We start from the raw sequence: 19,517 nt of genomic DNA on the forward strand, positions 1-19,517 counted from the left end.
TTCTCTGTAGAAGATCAAGGCAGATGCATCCCAAAGCAGTGGGTTGTTTATTTTTTTTTAAGGTCTAGTTATGAGATTGCATTCACCAAGTGCTGTGGTGGGTCTGCTAACAACATTGATGGGTTTCATCAACATTTTATCCTGTAGAATTGAAGTAAAGCAAAAGCAGTGCTCATTAATACATGAAATATTGCATGCTCCATGTGGAACGCAATTAAAGGAACAGTCCTCAACAGTACTGATACCCTGAAAGATGAACTTAAAAATATCCATTAAAAAGGGCAGGATGAGCCCTTGGTGTCCTGCATGTTCTGCATCTGTATTTATTGACAGTGGGAGGACTAATTTCAGTAAGGTCCATTTTTGGGAGGTATGAATCTTCACCGTGACTGTTTAACCAGCTTAGAAGTGCAAGGTGGGAATTCTTCCTTTTCTGATCGCTTCAGAAGCAGGTGTAATATGAACCTATTTTTGTGGGTTTACTTATTTGCATGGGTTGGGGAGGTGGGAGAGCAAATTTTTTTAGTGCCTTTGAATGAAATTGGTTGAAAATATTGGTTTAGTGATCACCTGCCATTGTGCAGAGTGAAATTTAAGGAGACAAGACTGCAGTATCTCCTCCCAAATGTCTGGGTTTTAAGTAGGAAATGCTGCACTTTAACTTGAGTGGAAAAAGAAACACAACTATAAGCCAAGGCTAAGGCTGTGTAACTGCCCGGATAAGAGTGTTTCAAAATGTCTTACAGATTTACTCAACCATATGTATGCATTTATATATATTTATTACTAGTAGTAAATTACAAGTAAAAAGTAAAGGGTCATTCAAATTTGGTTTATTTGTTACAGTTCAATAGATTTTCATTTATCCTAGTTCCATAGTTGCATTCTGTATACTCTCTCATAGTCTTTACTGAAGGATGGAAGAAAGAATCTCAGACCAAACTGGCTGTATCAGCTGTAGGAGTACAGGGCCATGTTCTAGAAACGTCATTGCTATGTCAAATACACTGTTATGCTTCTACTTACGTGAGTGGAGTATGGTCCCATCTGCTTTAACAGTAACGTTGTTGTGGAGCTTTGGGGGTTGGTTCAGGTTTTGTTTAGCTTTGAAAGTTATTTTCCGATAATATCAACAGCATGGAAAGAGAGAGTGATTGATGGCACCTCACCTCAACAGAGGAAAAAGGCCCATTAACAACTGTAAGGTGTTGGAGTGCATTTACTCACTAGTCTCATATACTGATCAGGGGAGTAAACAAGGGGGATGACAGGGAACAAGTCAAATCAAGCCACCAGAGAACACAGTAGAGAGCAAGCTTTAGGTACTCAGCAGCACAGATCTGTGGCTTTGCCTTCCTATGCAGTTCCATCAAGTATTGCTGAAGTGGTTAGAACAGTTTGTATTTGTTAGATCCTTTTAAGAAGTTTAATAAAATTGGCTGCAGGCAGTTGGGTATATTCGGTACCGCCCTGTCACTTAGACAGCTGCCAGATGCTCAGACAACAGTATCGTTGGCAAGCTGACATACCTGCTCATCCCCAGGCTGTGTAGCTGGGAGAGTCCTGGATGCTTCAGGCTACATTGCTCCCTGGAAGGCATGCCAGTGCAAAAGCTCTGGGGAAAAAAGGGGTCATTTTTGCATAAATATCATGTGCAAATGAGATTTATCACACTAAAAGCTCACAGTTCAATTGTGCAACACGGATTTAAAGCAAAAGCAAACTAGAAACAACATTTAAGTTGCGGAGCGCTTTACTTTAAGGTGATCATTCAGAACAAAATGGATAATGGGTTAATTAAGATCAGTTCAGCATACACATTTCTTAATCCCTCGTTTATTGTAGGTAAACCTGCCTATGCTGTTTGTAAACATTTGCCTCATTTTAAGGCTTGGGAGATTAACAATACATTGAGGGAGGGCAAAGACATTGAGGGAGGACAACTGTGTGAATTTATTTGTAAGGAAATGCAGTCCGTCATGCAGACATGGTAGCAGCAGTCAGGCTTGTTGGTGACAAGAAAGATGAATTATATCAGAAATAATGAATTTGTGTTGAGGAGATAATGCCAGAAAAAATGTTTGTTTTAGAACAGAGTAGTAGGGAGGCACCTCCACAGATCACCTGGTCCAGCTGCAGTTTGTGAAGAGTATTTGTGAAAAGCACTCTTAGATTTTAGAAGCCTGGTTTTGTTTACAGAATCACAGAATCACCAAGGTTGGAAAAGACCTAAAAGATCATCCAGTCCAACCATTCACCTATCACCAATAGCTCCCACTAAACCATGTCCCTCAACACAACATCCAATTGTTCCTTGAACACCCCCAGGGTTGGTGACTCCACCACCTCCCTGGGCAGTCCATTCCCTCAGCCTTTCTCCATAGGAGAGGTGCTCCAGCCCTCTGAGCATCTTTGTGCCCTCTTCTGGACCCAGTCCAACATCTCAGCATCCTTCCTGTGCTGGGGGCCCCAGGCCTGGATGCAGTACTGCAGGTGGGGCCTCACAAGGGCAGAGCAGCTGGGGACAATCCTCTCACTTACCCTTCTGCTACCCATTCCCCCTCTGTTGATGCAGTTCAGGATATAGCTGGCCTCCCAGGCTGCAGGAGCACACTGCTGGCTCTTATCAAACCAGGATGATGGTTTTACTGTCCCGGTTTCTTTTTCTCCTTCCTGGTTATCCTTCTCCATTCCCATTTTCCGTCACCCTGTGTCTATCATATGCTTTGTAGTGTGGGAGCTGGTTGTACATTTTAAGACTCACTTTTGGGTTAAAACCTAAGCCCATATCTTTATAAAATGCATTTTGCAAGATGCATATTGTTGATTCTTGTGCACAAATTCATTGCTGGACAGAAGTTATATCATATATTAGGCCCACTGGATTAAAAAGGCAATAAGTTTAGGTATTGCTAGTTTGTTTTCTTCAGCTGTGCTATTTGGTGGAGCAGAATGCCTTCCTCTCACCACAGCATCACTCGATAGCATTAGATCATCAGAGCAATAGAAGGGCTTTGCTGTGAAATCAGAGGCTCTTCATATCACTTTTAGGACCCACTTAGAAATTTCTTTCATTTCACCTAATTTTAGGTGGTGAAAAAAATTTGTCATTCACTGGAATTTTTATTCCAGTTTCTCAGTTCCAGTGAGGGTTTGGAGTATAACTGGCAAAGTTGGGTAGCTGAATTGCCTTCCTCTTGGCTCCCTTTGCTCTGTGCTTTTTTTTTCCACAGTAGCACTTCAGTTGATTTTAATGAAGCTTCCTGTATAAATGAGATGCTCACCGACATGCTGATGACACAGTCCTAGAGTTCTTTAAAGGAATATCTTCCACTGAAAGGCAATATATGTTCTTTCCTACTGTACAAATTGGAACCACATTCTATACGATAACAAACTCTTTGTTTACAGGAAAAGTATGTTTAATATTTTTATGTGCATTTCTACATGCATATATGCATCATTTTATATGAGAACAGATGCACCTACATCAACATAGAAAGATGCTACACTACACCTACGCTGAGTGCTGTTCATTAGTGGAACACCTACTAATTGTAATGCTGTGAGCTGCATAGCTGCACTGACAAGTGACTGGGGATATTTTAATGTGTTTACATTGTCAGCCTGCCCTGGAATATGGAATACATGTGTTCAGTCTTTTCATTTGCAATCAGTGATCCTTATTCAAAAACAAGCAAACAAAAACCCCCCAAAACAGAAAAGTGAAGTAAACCATAAATTATAGAATTTCAGGAAAGTTATCCATATTAATCTGATAACTCTCTACTCTGTGTAGTTCTTGGTGTGGTGTGCTATGTGATTTTACTTTTGTTTTTTTCTTTTTATATCATCTGATACAGATAACAGTCCTGGATGAGACATGGACCGTATTCAGGCGATACAGTCGCTTTCGGGAAATGCATAGAACTTTAAAATTGAAGTACCCAGAGGTAAGTTTTGGTCAAATCTATTTGGCAGGAAAGAGTGGAGCCTTGAAAATAACAAAAACTGTGGGTTTGTTGTTTGTTGTTTTTTTGCTTTTTGGGGGGGATGTGAGGGGAGAGAAGCGTACACAAAACCAATATGCTTCTTAGTAAAAGCAGCAAGCCCTTTGGCAGTTTGAAGCTCCAAGGCTGCTAGAGACTGGATGGATTGTTGCATGCTGTTACTACAGTGAAACCACAACTAAATATGCTGCCTCCAGCCATTAATTCCCTTTGCTGCCAGCTGGAGTCATTCCCTGGAGGTTGCTGCTTTGTTCATTGCAAACTACTTGCGGTCATACCACGTCATCCTGACAACTCCTCGTTTAAAAGGAGCGTGTTGTTCCACAGATACCCTTTTGTGATAGTGCTTTCCAGGTTTCTGCAGAATGGAAAATTGATCTTTCTGACCACCTCTGAGGCTTTGAGCATTCAGGATATGAGGAGCTGTGCCTGACAGCACTTCAGTTCATTGGAGTGAGTGTTTGTAGAATTACAGTACTTGGTTTCCACATCTAGCTTTTAATTATTGATGTTTTGCTTCCTTTCTCCTTGTTCTGGTGGATATTAGCAGAAATCAGTCATTTAAGCAATTGAAGTGGTCCTACCTTGAGAGTTGTCTCAAATAAGTAGGCATAGACCATGTATTTTCACAGGCCATATATTAAAAGGCATTAATATCTGAGAGTGTGTGATGCAATAGCATGCAAAGGGTTTCTTGTTGATTTTTTCTTATGTATTCTCTAAGCTAAAAACATATAGAGCACGGGAAGACCTTGAGGTTTTAAGGAGTATAATATCAAGAGTCTGTGTCTTGTGGAGATTCTGGAACTTGAGATCATTCCTGTTCCAGAAGAGTATGAGACCCAGAAACTGAAACTACGCACTATCTAAAGAAGAGTAAGCCTAAGGAGAAGAAAATTACAGTCATCTTTTCTGATTGTCAGGAAGTTCTGAAAGATCAAAATGAATTTTGAGGAGAAAATTGAAACATTCTCTTTTCACAAATGCTTTTAAAGTATGATTTGGAACGAACATCGCTGTGATATTTTTGATTCAAAGAAATTGCTGCAGAGATACGGTATGTAGACACTAATATCCTAATTGCATCTAACTCCTGAAAAAATGGCTAGCTTGTCACCTCTTTGAAAGAGAAAAGGGTTACCTGCATCCCTCTGCAGACTGATCTTCCCCTTTTAGGAAGCCGTGTTTGAGCAGACTTTCTCAGAGCCTGTTATCAGTCCTGACAGTACATTGAGGAACAATTGAATGTGACATTTACAATTATTTCAGGAGATCAACTTCATTGTAGTTTGTAGTAATCAAATTCAGAAGGAATCTGATGTTCTTAAAGCCTCCATTAAATTGTCCCTTGTGCTGCAGCATGTTATTGTCAACTTTCTGAAGTGAGCGTATGTGACTCACAAGCTGACAAAGTCATGCTTTTTAGTGTTACAGGAGGAGGATTTTTTCTTAAGAGTCAGAAGAGCTGAGGAGTGGTATTAGTAGGTCAGAAAAAAAAGCAGTAGCATCTCCTGCAGGTTTCATAGTAGCTTTTAGCAAGAGGCGCGGGGGCTCTGATGTTATCTCCATGCATCCCTTGAGAACAATTACAGGTAAATAATTTTCTTCCTCAAATGAGGAGAATACATGCTTTAAATAAGCAATTTTCATTCCTTATGCTTCTTCACCATCTGCATTCGTGCTGACAAGCTCAATATATTTCATATTGTAATGTGCTAATTTGTTTCTTATTGACACTTCTAAGCTGCCATATATTTGGTCTTAGGTCAGTTTATTGAGATTAACAGAACTGCTGGCTTAACTATACAGGTAATTAAATTTCTAATTTCCATGTAGGAGAGATGTTGTATTATGTTTCATTGAGTTATCTATCTATCTATCTGACAATAGCAGGACACGGGGAAATGGTTTCAAGTTGAAAGAGGGAAGATTTAGGTTGGATGTTAGGGGGAAGTTCTTCACTAGGAGAGTGGTTAGGCCCTGGAACAGGCTGCCCAGGAAGGTTGTGGATGCCCCGTCCTTGGAGGTGTTCAAGTCCAGGTTGGATGGGGCCCTGGGCAATCTGATCTAGTAAACGTGTATGTTTGGTGGCCCTGCCAGGTAGGGGGGTTGGAACTACATGATCCTTGAGGTCCTTTCCAACCCGGGTCATTCTGTGATTCTGTGATCTACTCTTAACAATCTGTGTGCAAGTCAGGGCAAATGCCAAGTCACACAAGTTTGTCAATACACCTTTCCTAAAGCATGGTACTTTTTGGAGAAGCATAATAATGTGTTTTGGCTTCCAATGTGCTTGAAAGAATTGATAACTCATGTTACTATCTGAAACAGCATATCTATAGCTTAGTTAGAATCTTCCAGCCTTTGCTTAGACTCCTTTTCAAAGCAAACTGTAATAAATTATTGGTCAGATTCAATATGCATGTACAAAGGAAGTACAAAGCACTCTAATGCACAGAAGAAGAAAGATAAGCATTTGGTCAAGTCATCCACTGTGTCTCTGGTAGTTCTCTCCGTGTCACTCCAGTACCTACTCTGGAAGCCCCATTCCTTTCAGCAGTGATGCTGCCTGCTTTGCTCTGTGTAGTGCAGGCCGTTGTGTTGTGTTCACTCCTGTGAGACTTACGGCACCAGAAATAAATGGCGAGTTTGTGGGCTGAAGAAACATAGCTAGGATGAAACTGGTTTTTTCTGCTTGTTGTCATTTCCACAAAGAATGCCCTTGTGTTGAATTAAACTTTTCATATCATTCACTGTAGTCAAGATTTGGTGTTTGTTTTCTTTGAAGGAGTTTCACTATCAGTGTGACGTATGTGAATGAGCAATGCTTTCCTATATTTTAGCCATATTTGGTCTTAAATAGCCTTAGTTTATGGAAATTTGGGATTAATTTTGCGGAACGGTTTGGAGCTTGGTTTGTTTGGCAAACTGGAAGTCTGTTTCATTTGCCAGCGATCTAATTTGGCATTCATTATGACACTAAAATACATTTAATAACAAGTTTGGCAGAGTTGGCTCCATAGTTTTATTCCAAAGACATTTGATCCTTAAATGAGAACCCATCGAAGTTGGATTTTATTTTGTATCGCTCAACTTCCAGCTCTAAATTAATATTTGTAATGAACAGAGAAAATACTGTGAATGCGTTTAACATATGAGTGTCCTGCTTTTTAGAAGTGAACTTTACGGCTCATTAGTTGCTCAGCTCTGAATTACTACATCAGTATTTTAATAACTTGCTGATTTTGCATTTCATGTTGGTGCCACTGAATTCCCAAAGAAATGCACTGGAAAGCTGATTTATTAGGAAGGTTTTTTTAAGTAAGTCTGTCTTTTCAGAAGCAGAAACTCTCTTAATGTCTTACAGTCTCAGAATGTGTTAAATTTTATGTACAGTTGACCATTTATCACTCCTTACGTGAAACCAGGCTGTGTAGAGAACCTTCATGCATTTTGGAGTTCCCATACTTGCCACTTCTATCCAGATAGATAGGCCAGGTTTTGGAGGCTTTCATTGTCAGCTTTGCTTTCAGTATTCCCTGTCACTTCTCTGGAAGCCGCCTTCCATGTATACAAAAATCTCTAAATGGTGTAAAAGGAAGCACGTAGCATCAAGGCATTTTTAGTCCTAATAGTCAATCACTGCCTTAAAACATTTGTAAATCCGCACAGAGCTTGTCAAAGAGCAGTTAAAAAGCACACTTGCATTTATAGATCAATTCATGAAGAGAAGGATGTGCATGCAGGCAAGATCTTGAAGTGATAAAGCGATTGGCTTCTAGCTCATTTAACATAATCTAATAATTTGTGTATTCATATATGATGTGTGGCAGTCTGCATATAAAGTAATATTTATGTCTTTCACTGTCTAAAGCACAAGAAAACCGGTCATTATTTTTTGAAGAATTTCAGGCTTCATAATTGATCCAGCTTCCCCTTCCACTGGTCTGGTTCGTGTCATCGTATGTGACCAAGAGGATGCATAATATCCGTATCTGAAGCAGAAGGAAATGTTATACACAAGACTGAGCCTTTGATCCAGAGTTCCCATGTGTTCTGGCTCTACCTCATAACCTGTTCCCACTAGGGAAATAAGTGTGTGACATACATTGTAGTTACTCATCTAATATCATATATCTTGGAAGTTAGGCTTGTTGCATGCTGCAGACAGTGGGGATGTTTCGTTGGATGCTAGGGTTTTACAGATACTGTAAGTATAATAATACTGTCCAATAAGTATTGGACAGTAAAGATCGTATTTTATAACAATTGTAATAATTAGGAAAAAAATGCTGTGTGTCTCATTTCAGCTTTTTAGTGTAGATTTCTAGAAGGACGACTCATTGGTAGTGTCGATGGGAGTCATATAACTTCACTTCACATCTGAAGACAATATCCTCTGTTAATCAGCAATTTATTTGACAGAACGTAGTTCTTTTGGATTGAAACCAAGGTTCCTGCTTTCTTGCTTTGCATAAGAAATCCCACTTACTATGTGGGATTAACCCTGCCATGCAGTGATGAGAAGAGGTGTTAACTGTTGATTCAGCTATCAGGGTCTGATCTCACGTTCCTTTCCTTTAGCCTCTGTCCTCCTCTTCTGGGTGACAGCCAGTGGAGGAAGGGATCCACATTTCCTTTTTAAATGGCTCGTACACGTGTTGCTCTTGATAAGTAATAAATGGAAGAAATATTCAGCACAAAATGCCAGCACAGTTAATGGCGAGGGAATGAATATGAGGTGAAGCTGTTGATTTTAGGAGGGCATCCCTGGGTTTGGAGAGAAGTTATTTCCAGGGTCATTGATAGATAAGCGCAACTTCTTGCTAACTTTCAAGACATGGTTGGTGATTTTTTTTCTTGTTGTTGTTCATTATTTTGTGTTCTTCTCCAGATATTTATAAGGGTAATTGATCAACCTTTGTGTATTTATGTAATTATTTTTTGTAAATCTCCCGCATAAGAAAGAATACAGCCAGATGGGTTAAACAAAGAGGGAGCTGTAAGTCAGCATTCCTTGTGCAGAGCACTTAGAGGCAGCTGCAGCTTCTCAGCTGGGAGTGTACCTTTCTGACTGCTCCAGCTTTCTGACGTGTAACTGTGCAGCTGCAGCATTTCATTAAATGTAAAACTCATGTTAATCTCCTGGGATTACTTCAAGAGGCAAAAGGATGGGGAAGCAATAACTTTGAGGTGCTTGGCTTACAGGGCTGCCGAGCCAGCTGCCATCTAACTGGTGAGCTTTGGAGCACAGGAGCTGCTTTGGCAGTAGAAGACGAAAGCTTGTTGCACCAGAGCAGGTCTGTCAGAAGCTCTGCTGGTTTTACTATTGGATTTGTCATTTACTGGTGTTCAGAAGTGTGTAATCCATTAAGAGTTAAGATTTAGATAATACATTTATGTTGAATGGATAATTCTGGACGTCTGAATGTTTCTAGTGTTCGGTCATAGGAAATATAAGGCACTATAGCTGTAAATAACTGCAAACTTCTAAGACAGTATTGAAAATGAGTTTATTCTGAAACCTTCAGTGACTGAAATCCCAAATCCTTTCATGGGTTCAGTGGCTGCTGAGGTTGATGTTGCGAAACTCCTAACCAAATGACAATTGAAAACCAAAGGTTACACATGCTAGAGAGAGCAAGGTGTAGCAAATAGCAGTGATCACAACAGTACAGGTCTTGCTATGCTATTTTATTATATTAGTAAGTCTGATTTTGTCTGTATGGGGCTTCTTAATTCAGTTACTTTCAGCTTCTAGGAATCCCAGGACCCACTTTCAGCTTCTAGGAATCCCAGGTCCCTTAGGGAGGGTATTGTATAACAATATTTCAAGTTTTATTTTGCCTTTGAAAAACTGGCCCAGGGAAGCAATGAACTTCTTGATGTTTTTTGACTTGTCTGGAAGGATGTTTCTGAATGCTGTCAAGCTTTAAACTTTTTTTTTCAAGTAATCAAGAATATATAATGTAGTCTTGTTTCACACAGTAGAGAAATGTAATAGAGTACCAGATCTCCCATGCAAATCTTAGGAAAACCACCAAACACACATAAACCATCTAAAAACTGTAGGTTTTTTGTTTCTTTGCACATTCTACCACCCTCCTCCCCCCTCCCACAGAATAATGGGTATTTGAACACAGATTAAAATGGAAATTGTTTACAAAGCTACTTTGCTTGTAAATAGAAAATGCCGTGTTCTGTATTAGATGTCCATGAAAATAATACATCCAGTAGGATCGTAAGTGTGCAGAAATGGGCATGGAAATAGTTTTTGAAGTACAGATCATAAAGGCAGACTTAATTCTTTCTCTCTTACTGGGCACTTTGCTAGCCTTAGTAATATATCTTTCCATAAATATTGAAGGAAAAATAGAGTAGTAATCTTTAGAATCCTGAAGTATGTGTAAACCTTACAATTGTATTATACAAGCGTGTGATTATAGCCTTCACCTTTATTCAGTGCAAATTACAGTAATTATGGTATGGATAAATTTAGATTTCAACGTTTATGTTCTTGTCACCGGTAACAGCCATTAAGTACAAACACAGGAAGCGTATTTTGTCATATACACTTTTCCAGCTCACATTCCTAATTATGTTATGTGCAGAGAACTATGAAAGCCTGTAGGTTTATATGCATAGTGCTTCCATGTCAGCCTTGGTTTGCTATTAGCTACAGAGGTAATGTGAGTAGATCCCTAAGTGCTTAGTCTGGCCTTTCTTTTTGTAGCATGGAACTTTCTGCTCCTGCTACTTTTAGAAGAACTTTTAGCACTTTGCCTAGTGCATCAGTCTATAAATGCATATGAGCAGGAGAATCTTTTCCTGTAATAACCTGCAAAAAATATCCCTGCTAACTGCATCATGTCATTCAGTGCAAGTTTGATTATGGGGGAGTGTGTTTATTCCATGTGGCATCTCTGAATTTAAACTTGCTAACAGGGTCATGAGCATCTGTGGCATAGCAAAACCACTGGCATGTTTGTTTCCAGCATGGTGTGTAGTTATTCATTTTCTAGTATGAAAATGAATTCAATGTCTGAATATCTGAATTTGAATGCCTAAGAGTCTTGTGAAAACCTGGCTTTGGGGTTAATTTGTGATTATTGTTGTTTTGTATGCTAGGATTGCGCAGCAATGTTTTCTTGAGTTGGTAGATGCAGTTTTGTAGACATGCAGTTTCTGCCTCTCTCTTCCTCTTCTCATCCCTCCCTCCTGTGGTTTGGTCAATGATGAGATCTACTTTTATGTCCCTCCTCAGCAACTAATGGAACCTTTGAGTTTCCAACAGTTCTCTAGGAAAATACCATTGGTATTCAGTACAAGACAGTTAACCTACGGGCAGAAATAGAAAGCCAGGTCTTACTGATTGTGCCATGCCAAATCTATAAGATTAACAGCACATAAATTAAAAATAAAAGCCCTTGAAAGGGATAAGTTCATGGCTTCATAATTCACAAAGCATTTGACAGCATAATTGCTTTGATTATTTTATAATCTGATTTCAAAGTTCTGCTCAATTATCTGGTGAATTTGCATGATATCAAAATATTCTTTTTTATTTTTTTAATCAGTACAATAGTTTCAGGTGGATAATAGCTGTCTGTGAGAGAGGAATGCTTCTGAGAGGAACAGTGCTGAGACAGTTTAACTTGGGTTTTGTCTTCTCACTGAGATTTGGACATTTCTTAGCTGCTCCTGAGGATCTATAGGCATTGTGAATGCCTTAGGCTGCAATCCCGTCTTTCTTTTTTCTTCATGCTTAGTGAAAGGCAAAAAGGAAGAGCGGAGTTTTTGATGCACCTTTTTTATTTCTTTTTTAAATAATTGTCTTTCTTAGAAGACTTTTAAGACTGTTGCTCCATTAATCGTTAGCTGTTATTGGCAGTCTCGCTATCTTCTAATAGTTTTGTGAAGAACAGCTTGTTCTCACGGTGTTTCAGGGTTATGTTGATGGATTAAGTGGGTTTTTCAAGAAGAATCCTTTTGGCTTCACTTGATTTAGGATATGATGTATCCTAACTGTAACTTCAATTTTTGTCAAAATATCCAAGTCACATTTGAACCAGTAGTGTAGACAGTAGCAAAAACTGTCTGGTTCCAAATATACAGCCAGTTACATTTCCTTTCCTTGCACGTATAGATGATATTACCGACACAGCTGCAGATGTGAAGCTATTACAATAAATTTAAATCACTGTCTGATCAGGAGGACGATACCAAGATTCTCTTGAGGCTCAGTATCTAAAGCGGAGCTACAGAAAAGAAGGGAACAGACCCTTTAGCAGGGTCTGTGATGACAGAACATGAGGAAAAGGCTTCAAGCACAGATTGATTTAGGTTAGATAGAAGGAAAAAATCTTTTACAGTGAGGGTGGTGGGGCAGTGGAACATGTTGCCTAGAGATGTGGTTGATGTGCCATCCCTGGAGACTTTCAAGGTGAGACCAGATTAGTCCTGATACAGCAGTGTTGCCCCTGTGCATTGCAGGGGAGTTGGACTAGTCTGCCTTCAGAGGTCCCTTCCAACTCTCTGTGTGGCTTGTTTTTAGCATAATATTGCAAGATTCTCCTCACTTTGTTCATCTAAAGCCTCTGGGAACAAGTCAGTGCAGGTTGCAAGTTGTACTGCTTACTAAGAGTATAATACGTGTTTATTTTGATTTTGATGTATTAAGCAAATTAATGACTTATTGTTTAAGTGGGATTGAGATACAGGTGGCAACTGATGGAAGTATCATTTGTAGAGTGCTGAAGTATTCTGACAGAAGTAAAAGCTCTTGAAAAACCATTTTCCCCTCTATTTGACAATAGATGTTGCATGTCCCAGTATAAACATGGCTTACAGTTTGTCCGGGAGCTCTTAAAGAGTTGAAATAGAGGTACGTTTTATACTGAAGTATTAAGTTGTTACTTATGCTTATGATATGTAAAGATACTTACTTCCATGGACCCTATTTGCCTTTTCTACAGGGAGAGAAGGGCCTTCACTTGGCCCTTGAGGTCAGGGCTGATCCACAAGGGAGGGCATCCCAGGATCTGGGGGTGGCTGGAACCTCAGTGATGATGGGGCACAGCCCAGTGGTACCTGAGCAGGGTCAGTGATCTCCCAGGGAGGTGAGCAAACAGACCCGGTCCAGGGCCCTGCTGAGGTGGATCAGTAACTAAGGAAATATCAGGGGATGCTGACTGTAGCTGGGATGATGTGTTGTGAATATTCCCTTGCTTCTGATATATGATGCTTTACTAGGAAGCTTAAAGGGTGAATTTCTTCTTTTCAAAATGAAACAAAAAACCTACAAAGGCACAAAACACTACATGAATATTATAATGATGCTAACCATTAAGAGGCACTTTTTACCTAAGGGTCTGTTATAAATATTTGTTTATCTTCTTCTGGTAATGAGGTTTCAGACTTGCTGTGGTGAAAATAATGTTCTGTTTCTTAATTAAAAATGGGTTGACTTTAGGAGCAAGGAAGAAAACAAATTTCTAGAACTTGTATAGCTGATAACGCACTTTGTTTCTAAATGAGCCACCTTTGGTTGTGTGTTCACAATGGCATTTTCTTTTAAGGGTCTTGGGACAATTTCTTGACTGCTGTAAAGCTAGTAGATAATAATAATAAAAAATCTGATCTTTTTTACCATCTGTGTCTGCAGCACAGAGCGTGCAGAGGGCTCCATCTTACAAGAAAATTTTCTATCCCACTGAAAAGCCCAAAGCAAGAAAGCCCAAGCAGTAAAATTTATTAGACATCTCTGCATGACAAAAATCAATAAAATACAATCTCTTGTGGTTTAATATGAAAATACACCTAAGGAAGCTGTGACTCTCAAGAAAAATACTGAGCTGCCGATACAAATTGAAAATGTCAAGGAGGAGAAAACTGAATGTAGAGGATGCAGACTGGTTTACTGTAGGGCATATTTCAGAACCAGGCAGAAATATTAGGATGGAAGAGAAGCTATGGAATCTCCTTTAAAAGACAAAATCTGTGGTGGCACGTCCATAATACAGGTTCTGGTGAGATGAAAAAGCACACCTTTCTATGGGTGCAGAGCATAGTATGCCTCATCACTGCTGTCTCAGTGAGGTGGTGCCTTCTGGGTACAGAATTGTTACACTCTCCTAGAAATCAGCTTACAGTCAGTCATTGGGTATCACCAACCCAAATGCATGCAAAAGTTAAACATATCCCTGTGTGCCAGCCCACACAAATAATGGTGGTGAGTTCAGTTTCGTGGCGTTTAGTCCAGTGTGTTGTTGAGTTTCTGTATGTACAGAACATACAAGGGTTTTGCTTTCTAAGCATTTATTTTCCAGTGCATGATGGATAAATTGTACTTTACTTGGAAACAAATAGACATTCTCACCCAGCTCCATGACAGGAGGATCTCAGGAGGGTAATGCTTGTGAAACTGATGGCAGCATTGGTCTTCCTGGTCCCCATAGCTGCTTTTTCAAAGTGCTTTGCCAACCAAATTCCTAAAAACATATCTGTTAGGTTGATTGCGTTTAGTTACATTAGTTTGTCATTTTAAGCTGTACCTAGTGACAGCACTGATAGTGGGGGGAAATCTGTAATTTGTGTGAGCCTTGCAGCTGGTTTTTAATTCTGTGATAAAGCAGCTAGTTTTATAGTATCTGTTAGACTAGGCATAAGTGAAAATGTATGTATAATCTATGCGGCTATAAACCACTCTTGCTGTTGGAAAGGGAGTCAATAGTTCCTTTTAAACTTCTCATTTGCCTACTTAGATGACTCTTTCTGTGTTTTTTTATCATTTTAAATGACACAGAAGGCTTGCTAACTTCTCCTTGTAATCAGTCCTGTTTGTTGCGAGAGTTGCTGCTTTACACCTATAACAAATCAAACTTAGCGGCGTACTACATATTTGTTTGCAGATATATTTCTCTGTGACAGCTGTTCTTTAAGACCCTGAGATCTCCCATTAATTTTGAGTAGTCAGGAAGGCATCCGTCTAGTCAGCAGTAGAAATTATAGCTGCTCTTTGATGAGTTTTCATTATTAGCATTTCTCAAAGGCAAGGGCGACTGAAATTTATGGCATCAGCTGATCACACGAGAAGGGAATGTTTCATAAACGCTGCCAGATGTCACTGAGATGAGCTTGTATGCACCAAACGAATCACTTCTGGAAGAGCTGTTAAAGCTGCTTCAGCGACTTCTCCTACCTGGACTGTTTCTGTTGCACGAGATAAATAGCACCGGGACTTCTCTGTGTGCCACCCAAGTGTCCAAAGAGCCAGTGCAACAGCAACAGGAACATGGTGTGGGGTGGGCAAGGCTGTATTGTGGCCAGTGCAGAGGTGGTGCCTGCTGTGCCAGGGCACTCCTGTAAGCTCCTATAAATCGCAATGGGGAGGTAATGAATCAAGTCCCAAATTATTTTTGAAAGGTAAATAAACCCTATATGGTGCACCATAAAACTCCTTGTTTTCTTCTTTTGGAGAAGCGAGACTTGTGCTGTGTGTTTATGAAGATTGATCCATGTGCTGAGCTTGGAAGACGTAACCTTGCAAACCTAGCAGTTGTTGCCATTTCTTTGAAGAAATAAAACAGGCACTGTGACCTGAAACACATACAAATGTTTAGTTTGCAAGATCAGAGGCAAAAAAAAAAGTTGAGAGTGTGTTTTAAACTTGCCCATGGACTCTCTAGGTCAGTGTGTACTGTTGTGTTAGAGCACGGTTTGTCATGTGGCAGCAGTAAATTACCCCAAAAGGTTTCTATCTTGGAGCAGGGGACAGATTAAATGGGAGCAAAACCAGAGTTGCAAGAGCATCTTACCTTTTTTGTATGTTTAACTTCATATTCTGGGAGGTATTTTACTATTTAACCTAACCAGCATATTTAATTACCTTTAATTTGAGTTGGACTGGTTTGCATGTGAGATAACTGTATCCTTTAGGTTGGTATGTTCTATCCCCTTGCCCTCTTAATTTTGCCTTCCTACAGCCTGCGTAGAGAACTTAATGTATTCCCTTTGCCATCTGGGCCAATTTTTGTCCCTCTTTCATTGGTTAATAATTCTCAGCTCTGCAGGTAGCAGTTTGTATTTACAAAGATGTCCTGGCTATATTGCTTTCCAGTTTTCTTAAGAGATTAAAATTTGAGAAGACTGCAGAGTTTTATAGAACCACAAAAGGTTTGCATGAACTTTGATATATCCGCTACCAGTCATTTTTATAGTGTTATAGGTGTTCTGTATTTAAATGCTATCGTACTGCTTATAATGAACAAAACGATGAAGTAATCTGTCAAATATTATATTCTGTGTCATTTATGGCTCTATTTTGGTGTTTTGTTATTCTGACTAGTCTAAAAATTGCTTTAAGGAAAGTAAAAACAGCCCCGTAATTCCAGATAACTTCATTGGGTGCACTTAATTTGATTTTCTCAATAGCAGGTGGCAGACTAAATGGAGTTAAAATAATGTAATAAACAGTGGCCTCCACATCTCACCATAGTCCCAAAAAACCATATTGAATTTAGGTCTACCTGCTTTGTTTAAAGTAGGAATTTGGATATGCAAACTCTTTTAACAGTTTTTATAATTACAGATGATTGTCTGGTAGGGAGGTGGGTATGATACAAAGACAGTGAACCCCAGTTAGCAAAATGCAAAAGAAGGAACTTCTGGTGTCCAGTCCTGCTTGGCAATTTCGCATTGTCAGATGGAGATTGCAAAGAGGTTCACAGGGACTTGGATTTTTTGTGTGTGTGTAATTCAATGACAGATGATGCTAAAATGTTCTTTGGAGAAGACTGGCTCTGAGGATGGTAACTGGAAAGGATGCCAGGAAGATCTTAGAACTTCTGGGGGTGTAAATTGCCAAGAAAGCTACCCAGAATTAGAGATGCCAGAGTTGTAGGAACTTGTACATCCTGCAGAGATTCTCATATATTAGTGAATGTGGAAGAGATGGCAGTATTGCAGGCGAATAATGTAGAGGAGCTACCCGCTTTTATACTGGTGATGTTCCAGAGAAATAAGTAGGAAAAAGGCAAGGAATTGTAGCCAGTTAGAGCCCATCGTGTATTTTAGGAGGGAGTTATTTCAGGGTGAATTTCTTCAAGGGAGGAGGGAGACGTTCATTCCTCTGTGCATGATTGACTGGGATCCAGACAATGCAGGCTGTAGCAGCAAGGGTAGGTGAGAACAGGAAGCTGGAAACCTGCAGCTCCAACAGATTTGCTGATAGACAGCAAGGATGAGCCTAGACCAGCTCCTTGGGTCTCAGAAACACTGCAAGGACCTGGGGAGCAAGAAGAGTTGGAGCAGAGCCGGTGAAGAACTGTGTTTGGCTAGTGTAGGGGATCTCCTGTGGGGCCTTCTCTGCAGGGACCTCTGGGTAGGAAGATAGTTGTGTAAAAGCTTTTCCTCATTCTGTTCCCTGATCACTTGACGTTTTTTTTTTAGCTTAGGAGATCTGTTACACTTGGCTACTTGAGCTTTTGGTACCTTTTAAAAGGTACTTGGTCTTCCCTGGGGCGTTTGTTGTGTCAGAAGGCTGGCTTGGGGCAGCCTCAGAGCTGTGGCTGACCTGTAGTTGCTCTGATATCCTGCCTCTGAGGTGTTCACAACTCTCATCCCTTCTGGTGGAGAGCAGAGAGAAAGTTTTGGGAACAGAAAATTGGATGTAGCAAATGAACACTGGAATAAGAGAAAAAAGAATGAGGTAAGGCACAGAGAAAAAGATACCAGTAAGATAGAGATGTGCTACAAAGTGGAAAAGAACATGTTGAGAAAGATCTACAAAGAAGAGAGAAATTGGAAAAGAAAAATAAGAAACAAACTGAGTATGCAGAAAATAATCCCATGGGAACCCATATAGAAAATAACCTTTAATCTGTTCGTTAAATGCTAGCTCTACTTTTACTTAAGGCTCTATTATAAAATTGCATAGAATAGATGGCTTACTTCAGTTGAAATTACTATAAAAATAAGAAAGGTGTGCTTTAAAAAACACCAAAAAACACCAACAATTTTGTTGTCAAATCCCTAAATATTTAGCACAAGCTCCTAGTTAAGAACTCAGTTTCTTTCGATTATGGAAGTCTGGTACATCTTGAGAAGTTGAGGCCTAAGTTACTTTGTTTAAACTTCAGAAAGTGAAACTAGGACAGTTTTTTCTTTCATTACTTGCTGCAAAATCAAGTCAGGTGCAGCCACCACACCGGCTGCAAACCCAATGCCACATTCTTCTCTTTGATTTTTCTCATCTGTGACAGAGAATTCTGGTACAAAGGATCAAAAGTCAGACACGTCCTTTGAAAAATGAGAAAATAGAGAGTTGTGAAAGTAACATGAGAGTTAAAGAAGACTGACTTTTTAATTTAATAGTTAGCATTTCCCTAATTTTCTTTTTTCCCCTTTCCCCCCCATTTAAATATATCAAAACACTGAAGTACAAAGAGAATTTGGGATGAAAGATTAAAGATGACTCAGCCTCCATCAATGTCTGCCCTGTTTTTCTTCTTAGAAAAAATCTTTTACCATATTGTAGGCACTAAAACATAGATTTTAGCCACCAGAAATAATGAGATATTTCAAATCCTGTAGATTTTTGCTTGATGTGGGAAAATGTCCCCCGTCCCCCCCCCTTTTTTTTTTAATGTTTAGGCAGCGTAACGCTTTGAACAATTTCACACTTCAGAAGTGACAAGCCTACATGGCTGCATTATGTGGTGTTTTACTTTGGTCCATTCCATATTGAAATATCATCCGTGAGGTACTTTGCAAGACTTATATTAACATATTACTTTCCACTGCGAAAGCCTGAAACTAAATTGTATCTGGCAGGTCCCTTGAAAACTTCCATTAATGTGAGTGAAGCGTGTTCCAAATGAATATAGAAAGTAGAGGATACCCTTCAAATGCTGAGTCATGTATCCTAAAAAGGATGAAAAGGAAATGAGTGCTTCCTGTCCCAAGCAAAATCTACTAAGGTATCAAGGCCTTCAAGTTAAACTCTTGGTTTCCAGAAGGCCAGTCTCCACATTTGCATCTCTTTTTGTGGCTCAGTAGTTGAAGGCAATGAAGGTTCATGGTTTTACTAAAAGGGAATGCTTTTGTGTAAGTTTTGCCTCCTTGGGTGAATCTGAAGGTCAAGGAGCTGTAAGATAAAGAAAGGGCGCTTGCTGTTCTACCAGCTGCACTTCCCAGTATTAAATGCCTGCTGATAAGCTAGCTAAAACCAATCTCGTGATTGAAATGGGATAGAAATGCAGGAATCCTGTAAGCTGTTTACAGTTTGCTAGGATAATACTTAGTTGATCTGGAGCCCCTTTCACTGGGGATTGGAGCTGGTGCTGTCTAAACGTGATCATATTAATCTCACAAATATTCTAGGTAGCTGGGTATCATTAGTTACAGATGAGGTTGCTGAAACACAGGCAAGTAATGTACCCCAAGTAATACGAGACCAGAAATAAAACACGGCCTTTATTTATTATGAAGAAATTAGGGAATAAATTG

At 39.6% G+C, this 19,517-nt stretch overlaps 1 protein-coding gene across 12 annotated transcripts in view; it reads left to right on the forward strand.

Moving 5' to 3' along the window:
* KIF16B (kinesin family member 16B) overlaps positions 1–19,517 on the forward strand; it is a 123,164-nt gene that overhangs the window by 82,592 nt on the left and 21,055 nt on the right. For 7 of the 12 annotated variants that reach the window (XR_014944334.1, XR_001553712.3, XR_014944333.1 and 4 more), the window contains one exon: positions 3,864–3,953. The exons of 2 other annotated variants lie outside the window; for them this stretch is intronic. Coding sequence is in view for 5 of the 10 variants with exons in the window: in XM_015856732.3 (XP_015712218.2) it covers positions 3,864–3,953 (90 nt within the window). In the remaining 5 variants the exon portion in view is untranslated. Of the gene's footprint in view, positions 1–3,863; positions 3,954–4,354; positions 4,464–4,734; positions 4,890–19,517 lie in introns of those variants that run through there. 3 more of the 12 variants (XR_001553714.3, XR_001553717.3, XM_085542404.1) reach the window with 2 other exon arrangements.

This window comes from Coturnix japonica, chromosome 3 (genome assembly GCF_054131305.1).
Source record: "Coturnix japonica strain WE chromosome 3, WE-NBRP24, whole genome shotgun sequence".
Lineage (NCBI taxonomy): Eukaryota > Metazoa > Chordata > Aves > Galliformes > Phasianidae > Coturnix > Coturnix japonica.